The sequence below is a fragment of the Dunckerocampus dactyliophorus genome, chromosome 1 (genome assembly GCF_027744805.1).
Source record: "Dunckerocampus dactyliophorus isolate RoL2022-P2 chromosome 1, RoL_Ddac_1.1, whole genome shotgun sequence".
Classification (NCBI taxonomy): domain Eukaryota; kingdom Metazoa; phylum Chordata; class Actinopteri; order Syngnathiformes; family Syngnathidae; genus Dunckerocampus; species Dunckerocampus dactyliophorus.
In genome coordinates, this window is record NC_072819.1 from 15,512,996 (window position 1) to 15,532,329 (window position 19,334).

Below are 19,334 nucleotides of genomic sequence, written 5' to 3' on the forward strand. Positions count from 1 at the left end.
TAGTAAATTTCCCCGCTGTGGGATAAATAAAGTACATACAATACAATCTCTATCCTGTAAATTACCAGTGACCAATAAGGGTTATGTAATCAACTGCAGCGAGTAACTTACAGTTACTCCTTATAAGGGGTTATTTGTGTGTGTCTATACATGGTGGAATCAAGTCATTGTAAAAAGTTAATTACAGCTAAGCCTATTTCCTAAGTTTCTGTCAATTTACCGATAATAACCAGAAGTGGTTCAGGGGAATTTATTCAATGAATACCCCTTGTTTTATATGATGCAATCGAACAAAAAAAAAAAAAAAAACGTTACCTGGAGAGGTAAACAGGTAGAATTTCTTCACCCGTTTTCTTGCTACAAAAGATACGGCACAGAGTCCCGCAGGCCTCGGCTCGACCTGCCTCATAGCTCTCCGGAAACTCATTGGCGTCAAACATGGGGTTGGACACCATGGAGTCAGTGGACATTTGAGAGCCTTTCCTTCTCAGCTCCAGGCCTACTTGTGTGGCTATTGCTGCACAGAGTGGGAAGAGACGGAATGAAAGCAACCTGAATTGCAATATGGCTTATTCGGGTGACGACTCATGCACAGGCAAACAAGCAAAAAGTTAATCATCTATTAGAATGAAAACAATAAAAAACAGCATTTCACTGCTATGACATCCACAGCATTACAACATACACTCATTATTTCATAGCATTGAATAGAGGGAATTCTGACACAAAGACTTTGCCATACAGTTCCGCCATTCAGGGACAAAAAACTAAGGGAAGGGAGATTAAACACAAAATCCCTGTGTCAGCTTTCTGGCTGTATGCACGACTATCACTCAAGAGCACAGAACATTCACGTCATGCATTGAGGCACGAAACCAGTAAAACCAGAGTTCAAACTAACAACAAAAAATGATCAAAACAAAGCTGAACTTGAGATGGTCTGAAGCCAAATAAGAAAGTTAAGTGTGAATATAATAAGAATTAAAAAAAAAAAAAAAATTACAAAAAAACAATGTGACATTGTCGCAGACTGGCAGTGTAATTATGGTGGAGACGTGGTCAGTTGGTGGAATCATTCCATCACCTCTGGAAGATGCCAAAAGTACACTGATGGACTTATTTTTTTTGGAATGACGAGGAGTGAGAACACAAAACAATGGCAGTAATGGCGATGATCATGGGGCAACTCAAACCAAAACGGGAAAGACTGGTCAAGAAAATTAAGTGAAGAGGGGCGTAAAAAAAACCCAAAGCTGCTGTTCCTACTTACAAGATTTATAAGAAAGGAGAATTTGGATAAAAGAGGCTGCAAGATAACAGAAATAGTGGAGAGACACAAAATCAAAGCACAGCCAATTCATTTCAGGCATGAATTGTGTTGTTTTTTTGTTGTTGTTGATCTACTAATTGACCTACTACAGTCAGACATTGGAGAGGCGTACAGGACACCACATATAAAACACATGTCAGGGGCCAATGATCAGGAGTACCTCTCGTGTTACTGCTCTTGTAAATACCATACATCCTCAAATAGTGGCCTCTGCCCTAATACGGGCCATGCTCCAATTAATTGCCAGGTGTGACTTGCACTTAAAAAAAAAAAAAAAAAAAAACCTTATCTCAAATGCCGTACATGCTCCAATTAACATCTCTATTTAGTTAACCATAGAGTCTCCTATAGAGTATATACACTTAACAAAAATATAAACACAACACTTGTTTTTCTCCCATTTTTTCTGAGATAAACTCAAAGATCTAAAACTTTTTCCACATACACAATATCACTGTTTCTCCCAAATACTGTTCACAAATCTGTCTAAATCTGTGATAGTGAGCACTTCTCCTTTGCTGAGATAATCCATCCCACCTCACAAGTGTGCCATATCAAGATGCTGATTAGAAACCATGATTAGTGCACACGTGTGCCTTAGACTGCCCACAATAAAAAGAGAAATGTGCAGTTTTGTTTTATTCACACACACGACGCCACACACGCTGTCTGCCATCTGCCCTGAACAGTGTAAACCGGGATTCATCCGTGAAGAGAACACCTCTCTAACGTGCCAGACGCCATCGAATGTGAGCATTTGCCCACTCAAGTCGGTTACGACGACAAACAGGAGTCAGGTCGCATTTATATTTTTGTTGAGTGTAGAGTAGTTAATGAAAACCGCTAAGGTTTGCGTGAATTCTCCGGTTAGCGTACCATATTTTTTGGCTTATGCCATTTTTAAGGAACGCATTAATTGAATCTACATTCTTTCATATGGGAAAAATGTATTCGGTTAGCGTCCATTTTGGTTAGTCAGACCTTCTGGAACAAAACAAGAGGTACATTTTGCTTTCCACTTTATCATGCACTCTAAAAGAGTGATTCTCAAATGGTGGGATGCAGAGCCGTTTTCAGTGGGTCATGGGTGCCAAAAAATTTTAAAAAATTGTGTAATGATGCAATGTCTGTCAATGCACCTCACATCTTGGCTATTTGCTTTCTACACCACCACAAAGTGCATGCCATCTTTATGGGCAACTTAGTCAGGCTCAAACAGGAGGGGAAGGACATCCAGTGTGAAGCTAGATATCTGCTGGAGAAGACCGCTCCAGCTCATGTTGTTTTGTATGGGGAAATTCCACCCACAATGAAGACTCGCAGTTACAGTATGATGGACCAGAAGTTCGATCCAAGTTCCATCAACATTTGTTTATTTGAATCTTTTTGAATTGCACTTTTTGTTTATCTGAAGAGTTTAATCAGAGCAACTGAACTGGCTTGAGTTTCACCTCTCATCCTGGTCCATGTCCAGATGGTCTGATTCAACTCCCCAGATATATCATGTACGTGTACAGTATATCATGTGTATCATGAAGCGATACTAATGTTTTACTGATGTTGTATTGGTCCTTTGGAACAAGAAGAGGGTGGGATGTAATGCTTACAACACGTTCGAAAGTTAGCATTCTCTTGGCAGCCGTGTAACCGTTGCAAACAGACGTTTTAAATATAGGACATTTGAAAAGTACAAGTGCAGAAAATCCAAGTTAAATAAATACAAAAAATATAGAAAAATAGCCCCTAAAATAAAAGTCCATTCTCTTTTTGAAATAAATATAGAAAAAGTAAAAATCATCAATCTTCTTTATAACAAACCTTTAGCTCCGCTCAAATCCTCATACCAAAAGCATGAAAGAACAAAATAAGAAATAGAGTGCTCCGTTTAAGAGGATTTTTTAAAATGTCAGCAGCAACACAAAAATACTCAAAACAGTATTATTTTTGTTAGAAAGCAGAACAATCTTGGAGAAACAAAAAAGTGAGTAATAACACCCTAATTATGTTTAGAACTACAAATAAACCCGATTCTTAGTTTGTTGATTTAAAATTGGCCAACAAAATAAAATAATTTTAATATTTTATCTCAGCTAGCGCCTCTCAAAGTCTAGAGTCAAGACTCTAGACAATTGAATACTTACGTCGCATTGAGCCTCCACCTTTTATCTTGTGGTTAAGACTACTTATCACACATCGTTCTTCCATCACACATTCTGACACACTGACCGATAAGTGACCGATTCCGAATGAGGCTTGAGTGTAATGAGTAGTCATTTAATGAAGATTAAGAAACATTTACGGCTTTGATCCCGCTCAGTAAAACAGGACGAGATCCACCCCGTGGATGTCGCAGGAATATGCCGCTGCTACTCAGTGACAACACACAAACTGCACAACAATACTACTTTCACTTTTAAGTCGCCAGATACCATAAAAAACTCCGATGCCAAAAAAGTAGCTAGATTTGTCGCCAACAGCTTCTGCTCCGACCGTCCTCTCTCCTCCTCCTTTATATACGGAGTTGCGCGAAGCAGGAGCCACTCTGAGAGCGCTGACACACACAGCAGAGTGAAGAGTGAGACATCCGTGTCAAGATACAAGAGAACAGCGCAAATGCAGTCTGTATCGATAAACCATATGTTTGTTTTTGATATTGTGCTTAAAAGAAATACCGATATTTTAAAAATATCAATATATCGCCCAGCCCTAACTCAGTCGTACATCAAGTACAGACTTGCATAGACGCAACGTCGCTAACGCTTGTCTGCTATAATCAATCGTATATCATGGTTGAGGGAACATTTACTGTAGCTCCGACTCCAACTTCATTGCAGAATTGATAGCAACAAAGAATAAAATACAGACCTAATGAAAATCTTAAGACCAGTTGAAAAATTGCTAGAATTTGCATTTTGCACATTTGGATCTTAATGAGGTTTTAAGTAGAGCTACAATATGCAAAAGCAAGAAGGGGGAGTGAGACAAAAAGCACTTTGAAAAAGTACTTTATGGAAAACAACAATTCAAATGAAATAGGCTGTTTATCAGCTGATCAAAAGTTTAAGACCATCGCTCAAAAAATAACTTTTAAAAAACTCTCAGTAGGACTCAGTTATGGGTAGCGAGTGTTTCTAGGAGGCTAGTGGGAACATTGCTCCAAGTGGTGAAGATGGCTTCATGAAGGGCATCAACTGTCTGGAACTGATGGCCATTTTTATAAACGTCCCTTGCCATCCATCCCCAAATGTTCTCTGTGGGATTTAAATGAGGGGAACATGCAGGATGGTCCAAAAGAGTGATGTTATTCTCCCTGAAGAAGTCCTTGGTCAAGCGAGCATTGTGAACTGCAGCGTTGTCCTGTTGAAAAACCCAGCTGTTACCACACAGACGAGGGCCCTCAGTCATGAGCGATGCCCGCTGCAACATCTGCACGTAAGCAGCCGTTTGAAGCTCATGTGTTCCACTGAATGAAAAAGCATCCCAGATCCTGATGAACCCCGCTCCACTGTGCCAGGTAGAAAACATCCCAGGTGGGATCTCCTTGTCATGCCAGTAACGTTGAAAGCCATCCGGACCGTCAAGGCTACATTGTTTCTCATCAGAGAAAAAAACTTTTTTCCACTTTTCAATGTCCCATGTTTGATGCTCCCTGGCAAAGTCTAAACGAGCAGTTTTGTGGTGTTGAAGGAGACGAGGTCTTTTAATTCGTTTTTTGTTTTTAAACTCTTTTCCCACAGATGCCGTCTGATGGTTATTGCGCTGTAGTCAGCACCAGTAAGGGCCTTAATTTGGGTCGAAGACCGCCCTGTGTCTTGATGAACAGCCAATCGGATCCTCCGGCTCAGTGCAGGTGTGTTTTTTTTTGGGTCTACCACTTGACTTTTTTGTTCCATAATGCTCAGGATCTTTCAAAAAAATTTTGAATAACTGTCTTACTGCGCCCAACCTCAGCAGCAGCACTTTATGTTGACGTGATCAATAATGCTTGATTAAAATGTGCATTGTTTCTCTCAGACAAAGCGCAAAAAAATAAAAAATAAATGTCAGTTCCATTCCCAGTGTCACAGTGCCCTCTACTGGTCAAGCTGCAAACAAACTTACAAGCTGTCCCAAGTTAGAGAAACGTTCTATATAAGTTACTAATACGTCATGTTTACGTCGACTTCGTTATGAATACGCTATGTACACGGCCAAAACTGAAATAAACAACTGTCGGCAGTTCAACGTATGCCATCAAAATGATCACGTCAGGCATGCGCTGCCTAAATCGTCAGGGTGTGTGTGACAGGGCCCTAAGATCCAAATGTGCAAAATGGAAATTCTAGCATTTTTTCAACTGGTCTTAAGATTTTGATCAGGTCTGTATAACAAAAACTGCAAATTTTTAGGTAGTTTCACATTACTATTGTAATACGAAGTCATAATTCTTCAATCAATCAATCAACAAACCCTACACCATACACAAGCCTCTCAAACAGATGCCTTACTTCAAATATACACCTGCACTTCATTGAATGAACACCACTATTTGAGGAATCTACTTTTATCTTACACACATACACAGGGTGTCCCAAAAAATGTATACGCACTTTAAATAATTGTAAACTAGTTGTTTATTATAATTTTTTCAATTTTCAAAATGTAATAGAATTTACAAACATCATTTTATTGTTTTGTCACTGCCTTTTCTTAAAATGATGTCCCTTCTGGTCCAGACACTGCTGACAATGCAAAGCAATGGAATCGCACACATCATGAAACAATTCCATTGGTATTTGCATGCATTCACGTTTAATGCCTTATCAATTCAGCAACTGTTGCAGATCTCATAGCGTAGACTTTGTCTTTTAGGTATCCCCATGAAAAAAAGGTCAGTGGTGTGTGGTCTGGTCTGGAGGGTATTCGATGAAACCCCTTCCTCCAATCCACCAGTTGGTCAAGATCTCATCAATGAAGGAGCTAACATTGCAATGGTGGTGTGGGTAAGATCCACCTTGCTGAAAATAAAACTCTTCAAAGTCTTCTCTAATACCTGGCATGACAGACTGTTGCAGCAAGTGTATAAATTTTTTGGGACACCCTGCATATATATATATATATGTATATATCCTGCTCAAAGAAATTAGAGGAACACTTCGAAAACACATCAGATCTAAACTGGGGGAAAAATGATCTTGAATATCTTTCCTGATAATAAGTGGGTGATGTATTAGTAACAAAATGATGCCACATAATTTGATAGAAATGAAAATGATCACCCTATAGAGGGGGGAAATCAAAGACACCCCAAAAATGAAAGTGAAAAAATGATGCAGCAGACTGATCCATTTTGCTAAAATGTCATTGTAGCAACTCAAAATGATTCTCAGTAGTTTGTGTGGCACCCACGTGCTTGTACGCATGCCTGACAATGTCGGGGCACGCTCCTAATGAGACTACGGATGGTGTCCTGGGGGATCTCCTCCCAGATCTGGACCAGGGCATCCATGAGCTCCTGGACAGTCTGAGGAGCAACCTGGCGACGCCGGATGGACCTAAACATAATGTCCCAGATGTGTTCTATTGGGTTTAGGTCAGGTGAACGTGGGGGCCAGTCAATGGTATCTAGTCCTTCATCCTCCAGGAACTACCTGCATACACTAGCCACATGAGGTCGGGCACTGTCATGAACCAGGAGGAAACCAGGTACCACTGCACCAGCTTAGGTTCTGACAATGGGTCCAAGGATTTCATCCCGATACCTAATAGCAGTCAGGGTGCCATTATCTAACCTGTAGAGGTCTGTACGTCCTTCCAGGGATATGCCTCCCCAGACCATCACTGACCCACCACCAAACCGGTCATGCTGAATGATGTTGCAGGCAGCACAACGTTCTCCACGGCATCTCCAGACCCTTTCACGTCTGTTGCATGTGCTCAGGTTGAACTTGCTCTCATCAGTGAAGAACACAGGGCACCAGTGGCGTAGTTGCCAATTCTGGTGGTCTATGGCAAATGCCAATCGAGCTCTACGGTGCTGGGCAGTGACCACAGGGCCCACTACAGGACGTCGGGCCCTCAGGCCACCCTCATGGAGCCTGTTTCTGATTTTTTGGTCAGAAACATTCACACCAGTGGCTTGCTGGAGGTCATTTTGTAAGGCTCTGGCAGTGCTCATCCTATTCCTCCTTACACAAAGGAGCAGATACCGATCCTGCTGAGGATTGAAGGACCTTCTACGGCCCTGTCCAGCTCTCCTGGAGTAACTACCTGTCTCCTGGAATCTCCTCCATGCGTCCAGGTACCGCAGTGATGCCCTGGTCCAAATCTGGGAGGAGATCCCCCAGGACACCATCCGTAGTCTCATTAGGAGCATGCCCCGACATTGTCAGGCATGCGTACAAGCACGCACAAACTACAAACTACTGAGAATCATTTTGAGTTGCTACAATGACATTTTGGCAAAATGGACTAGTCTGCTGCATCATTTTTCACTTTCATTTTTGGGGTGTCTTTGATTTCCCCCCTCTATAGGGTGATCATTTTCATTTCTATCAAATTATGTGGCATCACTTTGTTACTAATACATCACCCACTTATTATCAGGAAAGATATTCAAGATCATTTTTCCCCCAGTTTTGATCTGATGTGTTTTCGAAGTGTTCCTCTAATTTTTTTGAGCAGTGTATATATATATATATACACACTATATTTTATATCCACTAAAATTTGCGCAAGATGCCTTTTTTTTAGGTTTTAAATTGTTGCTTGAATCTGATGAGGTTTTCAAACCAGGCCACTTCTAGCCAAGCCCTCCACACACAGAAAGGCACAAAAAAAGTTTCTGAGTCAATGGTAGAGAGAAAAAAAAAAGAAAAAAAAGAAGAACAGACATCCCAACAACACAGAGTTCAAAGTAAGACAAGACAAAAACACAGAAAACTCCACACAAAAAGGCTATGTTAATGCCCCAGCAGCATAACACCCACCTGCCCATGCATGAAATGGTAAAGTCTAGTTTTGGGGGCAGGGTCTGGCAACTTACCGGTCATGCTGGGGTCTCGACTGAGGCCGCTGTGGAGCTTACAGTGGACCAGTGCAGCATCAAACAACCACTGGCCAAACAGGTTGAGGATGCTGTTGACTTTGGGCCGTGTTGGAGCGGGCAGCGGCCTGGACTCCCAACTGCTCTGGTTTGGACTGGACAACAAAGTCGGCGAGGATGAAGTTTGCTGCTGCTGCTGTGATACTTTTGTTGGTTGACTGCCACTGCTCTGCAACGGGTTGGGGACATGTCCATTTCAACTCACGTTTCAAAATCAAAACTGTGCATAAATTGGACTTACAGTTGAACTCTTGCTTGTGGTTTTGGTGACCACTGTGTGCCGCTGCTTACGACTGTGAGGGGGAGTGGTGTTGGCAACAGAGGGGGGCGGAGACATGCTCATTCTGTTGACCGGTGTAGGCGGGGCACTGTCGGCTCGAGGACGGGATATGCCTGATGATGAGAGGATTGGATCGAGTGAGCTTCATAGCATAGAATGCAGAGACGAGGAAGAATCACATAAAGCAGGGGTGTCCAAAGTGCGGCCCAGGGGGCTATTTGAGGCCCGCAAATTGTTTTGTCACTGGCCGCAGCACAATTAAACAAGAAAACAACAGCAAAAATGGAAAACAAGAGAAAAAAGGCACAATGTAACGAGAAAAAGGTTCAGAGTAAATTCTAATAACACTTAACAATATACAGTGGAACTCGCTTAAGTCGGCCCCGCTTATGTCGACAACTCGTCTAAAATGTATTGGTGCCCTCTGCTACTTTTCACAAAAGGGCCCAGAATTTTCATGGCAATACGTCGAAGGTTTTACAAAATGTTTGAACATCCGCATACAGAAAGGGCCAATAAAACCTAGAGCTGACTGATTGGTTTTGTTGCGGCATAAATGTTATGTCATGTTTACATTATGTGAACTGTTAAAGTACAATACCCCTGATAATATTTATTAGTGTGTCCGAAGGAGGTTTCTCCCCTGTTAGTGTAGGAGTAGGTTGGATTGAAGGCTGTTGGAGTGAGAGAAGTGTGAGAAGTTACATTCCTGGTAACAAGCGCTTGTATTTCTGAGATTTTTATGTGTGGTACTTTTGGGACGTAATTGTTGCCCTACAAATATTTTTGCGTGTACAGTCTATTTCACTGTACATATTTTCGCACTTCTTCACAATGTCTGGGACTTTTTTTACATGTAAATAAAGCAAAACTCACCACCATCAGTATCGACTGAGCCATCATCATTTTTTTTGTACAGTTTTTTAGCAAACCCATGACATGTAGTTATGAAAAGAGTAGAATTGATTGTTGAGTGCAGTAAATTAGTCCTATGTTAACACTCAAAGAATTACAGTTCCCATGATGCTTAGTGTGCAGTGCCAGGCAGTAGTGAAATGTACGTGCTATTTTGATAGAACTCTTCTGCAGCGATCGTGTTTTGATCTGACAAATCTTAAGTAACTTTGATCAAATGTAGAATTATTACAGCTTCTGCTTGGTAATTAACACGGAAGCAGACTCCGCTGGAAAAAAGCAGCCACATGTTGCAAGTGAATGACGCTGGGAACACCGAGGTAGGTTTATATCATCAATTTATCGAGGACTATCAACCAGTTTTTTTTTTTATATCGTTCAATTAATCGATTTATCTATTATTGTGACAGGCGTAGCCATAGGATTTAAAAAAAACCTTGCCCGTTCTTCTTACATCTCCAGCAAAAGTCACATGTAAATGTGCAAGCAATGGTCAGTTTCAGTTATGTCGACAACTGCCTATGGCTTCGGCATATGCGGGTTCCACTGTAATATGATTTGTTACCTATAACACAAAGAGCTGGAGCACACACACACACACACACACACACACACACTATATACACAGATATATCAGGGTCTCTGGCGGTTTTAACTAGTCAATTGTAAGACTTTTTTTTAAAACCATAATGAATATGACTGAAGACCCATTTCACATCCATACTTGAAAAAAAGTACAAACAACATGAATGAAAATCTGAGGCCCACAGCACACAAAGTCTTTATAATAATATAAAGACTTTTCAAAATCATATTCAGATATTTTATGAGATCTTAAGGGAATTTTAGAAATTTTAAGGCCTTAAATGTAAATTGATGGATTTTAGACGTTTTAAGGTGCAGCGGAGACCCTATACAAACACACACACACACACACACACACACACACATTATATACAAACCTAATGATCTTGGATTAGTTTTAGCTCGTTTAGAAAATTACAAATATCAAAATGGCCTCCACACATCCTTTGATTTTTCAGTATGTGGCCTTTGGCTGAAAACGTTTGGACACCCCAACTTAATTTTTCTTTCTTTTTTTTTTTTTGCTGTTAGGTGTAATCCGAATCTGTGAGTTGATTAAAGGCAGAATTCATTGGTTAACATGCAAGACAAGTGGGTTAGATTCTAATCAAAAAGGTTCCTCATCTTGATTGACTTTTTCTTGCCCACAGAAACCCCTAGCAAGATGTTGAAACGGAGGTGGAGTTTTGGGACTCCTCAACCCCTCCTCCAATTGTTAATATCTTCACCAACACTTAATCATTATGCCCATTTTACAATACAACATGGCCGCTGGTGTCTGTACCATGGGAGAGCCGCACTGGACAAAAAGAGAACACCCTCTCCCGTACATCTCTCTTTTCAATTGAGACACCTATAGTGTAGAAAGAAAAATACACACTGACATTGTCATAATTTAACTGACATCAGGCATCTGGATTTAAGGCGGGGGTAGCAATCAAATACCTGCAACGATGTATATTTACCAAGACTAACCTCTTTGAGTGTAATGATTGATATGCTTTCATGTACAGTATATGTATACTAGACATATGTTCATCTTACCCAGAAAAGCGTCCACTAGGCAGCTGACACCCCGCATGGCCCTAAAGAAGATCTGGGGCAGTTGTTTGAGACACGGATGCAGCACCACCTCATGCGGGATGCTGCTGGAGTTAAGGAACTGCTCCTGAAACTTAGGAGTGGTGCTGACTATCGCCGGGTTGCTCAGGTCCACTGGGTTGCTGGAAGACATGAAGAAGAAATGTCGTGGAATTGTTCCAGGTAAGGGGAACACGGCGGATATTTCCACTCTGTTTTAAGTCACTGAAAAGTAATTTTTGCAACAAAAACAAAACTGACCGGGGTGAAAATGTTCTTGTCACAATTAGGGATGGACATAGTAACTAATTAATTGTTTGATTAAATTAATTGATTGCTAAGCATTCAGTAGATAGTGTAGAAATGATTGTTGTTTAATCACTTCTGGAAGCAACTGAGACAAAACGGAGTGCACTACTTGACAACAACCAGCACAGGTGCTGCTGCTTCAGTCTTAACTAATGTGTGCTCTAAAGACACTTGGAAACACAAGTTCAGATTGTTCAGAAAGAAATCCCTGTCATCCCTCAACTACAGCCCTACACATTGATGGAAAGTGAATGAGTGAATGAGCAATGCTGGCAAAGTTAGTACATCAGCATCTCTACACTACTACTGTCTTTGCATTTAATGAATTGACTGTCACGAGACTGCATTCAGTGTTTCCCATACATTCATTTATTTGTGATGGCTCACCACAATTAAATTTGAGCCACCATGAAATGTTTTGGCACTACCTGTTAGGTGGCGGTATGCATCGGAACTCTGCTCCAAATTCCCAAGCAGCCGCATTAAAAGTGAAAGACAGGAAGTCTTTCTTGAATCAATCATTTACTCAGTTATCAAATACAAGTAGTCACGAAATGCGAAGTATTCGCCACGGGAGTGGACCTCCACAAGCCCGGTTTGTGTGCATTAGCACCGCGATGAAAGGTGAGGTTAGAAAGCATGTAGCTCCACAAGTGTGCAGCCCAACCTTTAACCATTGCGAGTCATGACTAGCGATGGTGCTAAGAACACATCAAGCATGGAGACACTCGGGTTGTCATCTGGTAACACTTGGTAATACACTGACTAAATGATTCTGTAATTAGTTAAGCGACAATTTTAGTTCCCTGCCTACACTAGCAATACAAAACACCATCAAAGAAATCATATTTTTCATAGTAGGGAAAGCACTGACTGGTATTGGCGTAGGGACGGTAATGTACTGTACCTGAGCATATGCAGAAACCGATACCACGTCTGTGCCACACAGTCGTTGTCCATCTCCAACGGTATCAGGTTGGCATCCTCGTCGGGAACTTTAAAAGCTGGGAAGGAGGGTCCGTGGGTGAAGCGTAAGAGTCTGAATGCACAAAGATGTTAGCAGATTACCCATACAGAAGAGAACAAAAACAAAATACAATATTGAATATAAGACGACCACTCTTTGTGAAAAAATATCTAAAAGGTAATATCAATCATTCTTCCCCCCAATAATAATGAAATAGGAGATTGCAATAAAAAAAAGACATTTTTTTTTAGCCACTCGACAATTGTTTAATGACTCCTCATTGATCACAATTATCTTAAAATTTGCGTCATAACTGTTTTTATTTTTCCTCTGCAGGTTGTGTCTCTCTAGGTCAGGGGTCTCAAACTCAGTTTACCCGGGGGCCACTGGAGGTAGAGTCTATGTGAGGCTGAGCCTCATCAAATATTCGGAGTAAGGCTCACGATAACGATAATATCTATAACGATATCGGGTATGCTGCGGAAAACACGTCTAACATGTTAGCGCACTTAAAGCAGTATCATCCAGCAGTGCTATCACATGTGCGGTTGAGGCCCACACGTCCTATGGTTAGCATGTTGGCCACCCAGGCCACCCAGTAACAGTCTGGAGATCGGGAAGACCTGGGTTTGAATCTCCGTTGGGCATTTCTGTGTGGAGTTTGCATGTTCTCCCCGTGCGTGCGTGAGTTTTCTATTTAGTGACCCCCATTTCTCCATGTGACACGCTCTTAGTTCGGTGATACCTTATGCTTTCACCCTGTGAGCATCATTGGCTTAACTTAGAGCTTGCAGGCCGTATTTACAGTAGTCTTTCCTGTCAAGTCGCGGGCCGCTAAATGTGACTTGGCGGGCCGCAAATGGCCCGCGAGTTTGAGACCGCTGCTCTAGGTCATTGGTATTGGCGTGTGCGTGTGTGTGTGTGTGTGTGTGTGTGTGTGTGTGTGAGACAGGAAGAAAAACTTGCATGGGAAAAGTCATTTGGCATCACCCGCTGGTTTACTCTGGACCTAAAATATCAAAAGAGCCTTCTTTTTCAATACCTATTAGAGTAAAGTTGAACAAAATCAAAGACAAAATGTATGTGAGTGACAGGAAGAAAGGCTCTGACACGCTTGGGAGATTGGCATCTATACTCCGAATATAAGAATGTATATACAGGTATATGTATAAGCAGGACCGGTTTTTGAAAGAAGAAGAAAAAAAAGAAGAGTTAGAAGGACAGTTGTTGGATGACTGCTTCATTGAGCACCATTATCTTTGAACTAGCGTCATAACCTCTCCTTTGTTGTTTGCCAACAGTCTAGGGCTGGGTGATATATCAATAAAATACATTAATAAAATAAATATCAATAAAAAATATTGATATTTACTTACGATATCAAAACCAACCATATGGTTGATATCGATATAGACTGGATTTGTGCTGTATCTCCCTCATCCCTGCATGTAGGAGGAGATAGGAGGGGCGGAGCAGAAGCCTGGTGGCTCCACTCGAAGCGACAGCTAGGAATGAGCTGTAGCTCAGTAATGTGGAGGTACTTCGAGCAGAAAAAAACATTTTGCATCACCTTAAGACTTGGCACAAACTTCAATAGGAGGAATGTGAATCTGAGCGCTGTCTGCCACGCTCCTGTTGCGTTCCACATGAAAGGAAAAGCACAGTGGTGCGCTATTATAAATAGGTGTCCTATCACATTGCTGAGATATGGTCCCCGTTGCAACATTTTTGAGTTGCTGACATTTTAAAATGGGCATTCCATCATATTTAGTTCTTTTGTTATTAGCTGAGGATTACCATGTTGGCCACACAGTCACAGTCAGGAGATCGGGAAGACCTGGGTTTGAATCTCCGTTGGCCATTTCTGTGTGGAGTTTACATGTTCTCCCCGTGCGTGTGTGGGTTTTCTCCGGGTACTCCGGTTTCCTCCCACATTCCAAAAACATGCATGTTAGGTTAATTGGAGACTCTAAATTGTCCATAGGTCTGAATGTGAGTGTGAATGGCTGTTTTATATACGCCCTGCGACTGACTGGTGACCAGTCCAGGGTGTACCCCGCCTGTCGCCCGAAGTCAGCTGGGATAAGCTCCAGCATACCCCCGCGACCCTAATGAGGAGAAGTGGCATAGAAAATGGATGGATGGATGTATTTATTTCAAGAAGAGAATGGCCTACTTTATTTTAGAGGCTATTTTTAGATAAGATTTTTTATGTGCATCTTGCAGGAAGCTTTTCAAATTTCAAAAAACATTCCTCATGTTAAGTATTTATTTTAACAAAACAACTTGACATGCATGTTTGGCTTTGATTTTGTCTAAACTCACTTGACTTTAAATATCGGGATATATCACCCAGCCCTACAACAGTTTTTGAGAAACTTTTTCCCCAGGGGGTCCCTATGTCACGGCTGCATGTCTTCATGTCACTGACATGTGTGAGTGACAGGAAGAAAAACCTCAGACTTGCTAGGTGGAAAAGTCGCTTAGCATCACCTGTTGGTTTTCATGTATCTCTAGACCTTGAATATAAGATGATCCTGTCTTTTTCAGACTCTGCATCTCTCTAGGTCATGGTGCATGTGATTGACAGGAAGAAAAGCTCCGACTCGTTTGAGGTGAGGTCATTTAACGGCAGCTGTCACTTTGCATGTAGAAATCTGTAGACACTGCAGGGTTTCTGCTACATGTAATGGATCGCGGTGGGCCGCCACTGCTCATTAAAAGCCGCCACACCTTGAAAATGAGTTTTGGTTTTTTTTTTACGTAAAAATAATGTTAAGTAACATAGTGTACGAATGGACATACTGTATATGCTATATCAGGGGTGCCCATTACGGCAATCGTGAAGGTAATGTTGGTCGCGTGTCACCTACATAATAACCGTCACTCCATAGATGTCATATGACATCAGTGAGCTGATATTAAGCCCCCTGGTGATTCGCTCCTGTGCCGCGGCATAAAAAATGTGAAGAACAGATGTCGGCAGCTACACATGGGTAATGCAACTTTCATCTTTATTATTCTGATTACGAATGAACTAACTCAGTAGTAAGACGCCTATAGCTATAACATAAGTTATCCTTTCACTTGTAGCAGCTACTTTTGTAGAAAAAAAAAAAAGGTAATTGTTTCATGGCTGTACTTCGCGTCATGAACTCTACTGTAGAAATGTGTGTTTTCTCCAAGTTCGTTTGTTAAACTACTATTTCACAATGAATTGGAAAATGTGCCCATTGCTGAAAACTTTTTAATATGTTGCCTTGACTACAGCTGCATTGTCTTTTGCATAATCCTCTTCATTTCTCATATACAGTAGCTGTAATGTTGTAGGGCAAATGCTAACTAGACCTAATACATGATGAACGCTACGTAGCTATTTTCACTGACATATTACTCGGTTTATGTACACAACTATTGAGGAATTATGTGTAATTATCTTTATTGCCGTATTGATTCGAATTGTAAATTACTGAACGATATCAATTATTTTGATGACCTTTAAACTTTGAAACTGTGAGTGTGAAATACTGATAGTTACTATTTAGTATAGTTGTTGCAAAGTTTACCGCTTAGATTTTATATATGCTATATAAGTTTTATAGTAAGAGGTAGATCATTCTGATTGTGTGCACTCCTGATATACACGTACACAAATCCTCATATTTATAAGTAAAATAAATAAATAAATGTATATAGTCTCTATGTTTACAGTGGGAGGTAGATTTTTGGGACAAAGTAGCCCACAGGCTGAAAAGGTGTGAGCACCCCTGTGCTATACAGATACATGTATAGCCTATTATTTACATATTGACCACAATTAATTTTAAATTAAATATCTATCAAATATCATAAAAACTTTTCACTACACTTTATTTGAAAAACATGCACCGGAATCACCCGTCTGCTCCGTTGGCACTTGACAAATAAGGAGTGAAAGGTATTTCAAGTTGATTTATGCATTTGTTGTTCAAGCCTGTGAAAAAAAACCCTAATGTTGACATTTTAAGCAACAGTAAACTTAAATATTTTTTTTTTAATTCCTGCCACAGTGACGCAGCAGCTGCACGACACAGCAGCAGCAGTCCACCTCCCATGCAGCCCCACCACCACAGCTTCAAAAAATCTTGCACTGATTTGTATGACAAAGTGTTTTTTGGCCTGCTTTCTAGGGGAAAAATACCATCTAATATTTGAGTCTGGATAGTATTTCTTTTGTATGAGCATTAAAATAACAAATGGAACATGAAGTTGGACTTGTCGCCTTGCTAACCTGGAGGTGAGGGCGCAGGCCACTCGGCTCCATTGCTCCACAACAGGCGGGTGATGTCTCCAGTTGGCCAGCATCTCCCTCGCCGTCTTCCAGTACGGCGGCGTGGGAAAGCAGCGGGCGCACGCCAGCAGCCACACCTCAAACAGCACGGCCATCAATTTCTCTGCCAGTTTCTCGGCCACTCCCACTAGAAAACCACAATATGGCCGCATATCATGAGGTTAACAAAGGCATTCAATACATCCACTAATTTGTGGCAGCGGATTACCTCCAACTGTTGGCGGGGCAAGCAAGGTGTCGTTGATGCGAAGCAGGAAGAGCAGCAACACCTCCCAGGTCTCCCTTACCATGAAAATGGATTCTCGCGCAAGTTTCTGCACGGCAGTCAGCACCTGCTGGCAAAGCCTGATGTGATTCAAGCTGTGCTGCTCGGGCCTGGAAAGGAAGAGGCGATCATTTGACACATGGTTCATAAACACTGACAAAAACCCGTAACGTAACGTTACACCCCGACAAAAGACAAATATTATGTATAATCCCACCTTGGTACAAAGACGTTGTAGAGATGTTTGAGGATGGTCTGCACATACATATTGGGCTCTTTGACCACAGGCTGGGGCATGGAGTCTCGGGGGGATACGAGGGCCATCATCCAGTCCGTGTAGACGTCCACGCACAGCTTGACCGTATCGCCCTCTAGAGGGAGGGTGAGGCCGTAGCATAGCACTTCCATGGTCCACTTCACCTTGGGGAGCCAAACCATTCTCATTAAACTCCATGACCACAAAGCAAACGCTCACATACTGTACTTAAACGTAAGAAACAACAGCAGAAGCTTCGATGTTTGGGGAAAACGGACACATCTAAGAATGCAAAAGGAGAAAAAAGCTGGCACAGTATCAGCTCATCTTCCAGTCTGCATTTTTTTTAAGTCCCCTATTATGCATAAGGGACTTTTTAATGATGTTCTAACAGTAATAAGAGCCCCTAGAGCATGTTTATGAACACCAAAAGTGAGAAAAACTATCAACTCACTTACAGCAGTCTTCTCTCCACATCAAATGCTACAGACGTGGGAGCTGTAAGTTTCCTTTTTCTTCAGTGAAAATGCTACACTAGCATGATGTTGCTGTTAAAATGTGAGTGTAATGTTAGCACTGTAGCTCACATAGCTATGCAAGTGTACCTAATATTTGTGTCATCCTGTCACACTCATTAATGTTATATTGTTGTATGTGATCAAGTGCACAAACACAACTCATTAGTATTTAAGCTACAGACACACAAAATGGTGTGTTCCCAGGAAAAGTTCTTTTAAACTATCTAAATGCCAGCATAAATGCTAGATTTTGGGCCCTCTAAGACTGAGGCATCTTTTCCCCTCACCTCCTTGTCCGTCTTGAGAATGTTCTCGGTGGCCACAGGGCTCACGGCCGTGCACAGAGGCTTGACCACTGCGTTGGCCACCTCGGTGCCAACATTGGTGGGATAGGAGTGCAGCACGCTGAGGTGGCCCTGGTCGCTCTGCACCACCAATTGCAGCGAGCGCCACTCCGAGTACATGGTGGCGGTGTTGCGATTTTACTCGCACCCCCTGCCCCCTCCTGCACACACACAGGTTCAAAGGTCAAGCAAGCACAGACAAGCATCTTCTGGTGTTTCTTATACGCGATTGGAGCATGACAATGACTAAGCTCCAATTACAAGTGTTTGATAAAGCTTTAAACTCCGCTGCGAGTTTTAAAAAGATAGAATGTGGTACAAAATCAGCCGAAGATTACCTAAAACGCTCATTACGTGCAATTTGTGTACAACTAAAAAAAATGCTATTTTGTTAATTCCTGTTTTCCTGTTTGTTAATTAAGGAGTGCAATAAACAATGGCACCGTAAAGTTGGCATGTCTCATACAGTACTACCCAAAAAACAACGCCAATCCATACGTAAATAATGCCAATACTATCTATAAAACAGAGACCGAGCCCTAAAACGTTATTGAATGTTAGGCTACCAGGAAACGGTATTAGCTTCCTGCTGCTAGCTTGCACGGACATCATAACATCGCTAGCATTGGCTCGTTATAGCGTTAGCAGCTGCTAAAATAGTTTGGACATCACTAAAGAATGTAGTCAGTATATTCATGGACCAAAGCATCAGAAAACAGCGTTGTAGTTTATTCGACGAGTGTATCCACTTATGGTCGACATTTAGCCGCCATGGTGGTTGTCTTCTCTCAGCTAGCTAAACTCACAACTTAACCCACCAGCAACAGAACCACTACAGCGCTAACCTTTCACTCATTCACTCGCCAAGGATTGTGTTTCTTTTACCTGGACCAACTGGGAACGTCATAATCTAGGCCTTGAGAAAAGCGCAGTTTGTACTCTCAGACCGTAATAGCCTCCATCTTCGCAATGTCAACGCTTGAATATTACAGCTTGATGACATGGGATTCAGGATTTCAGAAGCTCGCCCCCCACTGGTTAGAAAGTAAACTGCAGCAGCCCACCTCAGCC

General features: G+C 41.7%; 1 protein-coding gene across 13 annotated transcripts in view; it reads right to left on the bottom strand.

Annotated features, from left to right (window-relative positions):
- LOC129179196 (ral GTPase-activating protein subunit beta-like) overlaps nucleotides 1-19,296 on the bottom strand; it is a 55,813-nt gene extending 36,517 nt beyond the window's left edge. For 6 of the 13 annotated variants that reach the window (XM_054772103.1, XM_054772121.1, XM_054772112.1 and 3 more), the window contains exons 1-12: nucleotides 19,149-19,296; nucleotides 18,207-18,424; nucleotides 17,363-17,565; nucleotides 17,089-17,255; nucleotides 16,821-17,007; nucleotides 12,491-12,622; nucleotides 11,239-11,417; nucleotides 10,979-11,047; nucleotides 8,656-8,807; nucleotides 8,355-8,583; nucleotides 1,271-1,306; nucleotides 316-517 (exon numbers count right to left, since the gene is read on the bottom strand). In XM_054772103.1, coding sequence (XP_054628078.1) covers nucleotides 316-517; nucleotides 1,271-1,306; nucleotides 8,355-8,583; nucleotides 8,656-8,807; nucleotides 10,979-11,047; nucleotides 11,239-11,417; nucleotides 12,491-12,622; nucleotides 16,821-17,007; nucleotides 17,089-17,255; nucleotides 17,363-17,565; nucleotides 18,207-18,383 — 1,733 coding nt within the window. In that variant the 5' untranslated portion in view covers nucleotides 18,384-18,424; nucleotides 19,149-19,296. The remainder of the gene's footprint in view (nucleotides 1-315; nucleotides 518-1,270; nucleotides 1,307-8,354; nucleotides 8,584-8,655; nucleotides 8,808-10,978; nucleotides 11,048-11,238; nucleotides 11,418-12,490; nucleotides 12,623-16,820; nucleotides 17,008-17,088; nucleotides 17,256-17,362; nucleotides 17,566-18,206; nucleotides 18,425-19,148) is intronic. The other 7 variants (XM_054772169.1, XM_054772179.1, XM_054772188.1 and 4 more) reach the window with 3 other exon arrangements.
- Nucleotides 19,297-19,334: the final 38 nt, after the last annotated feature.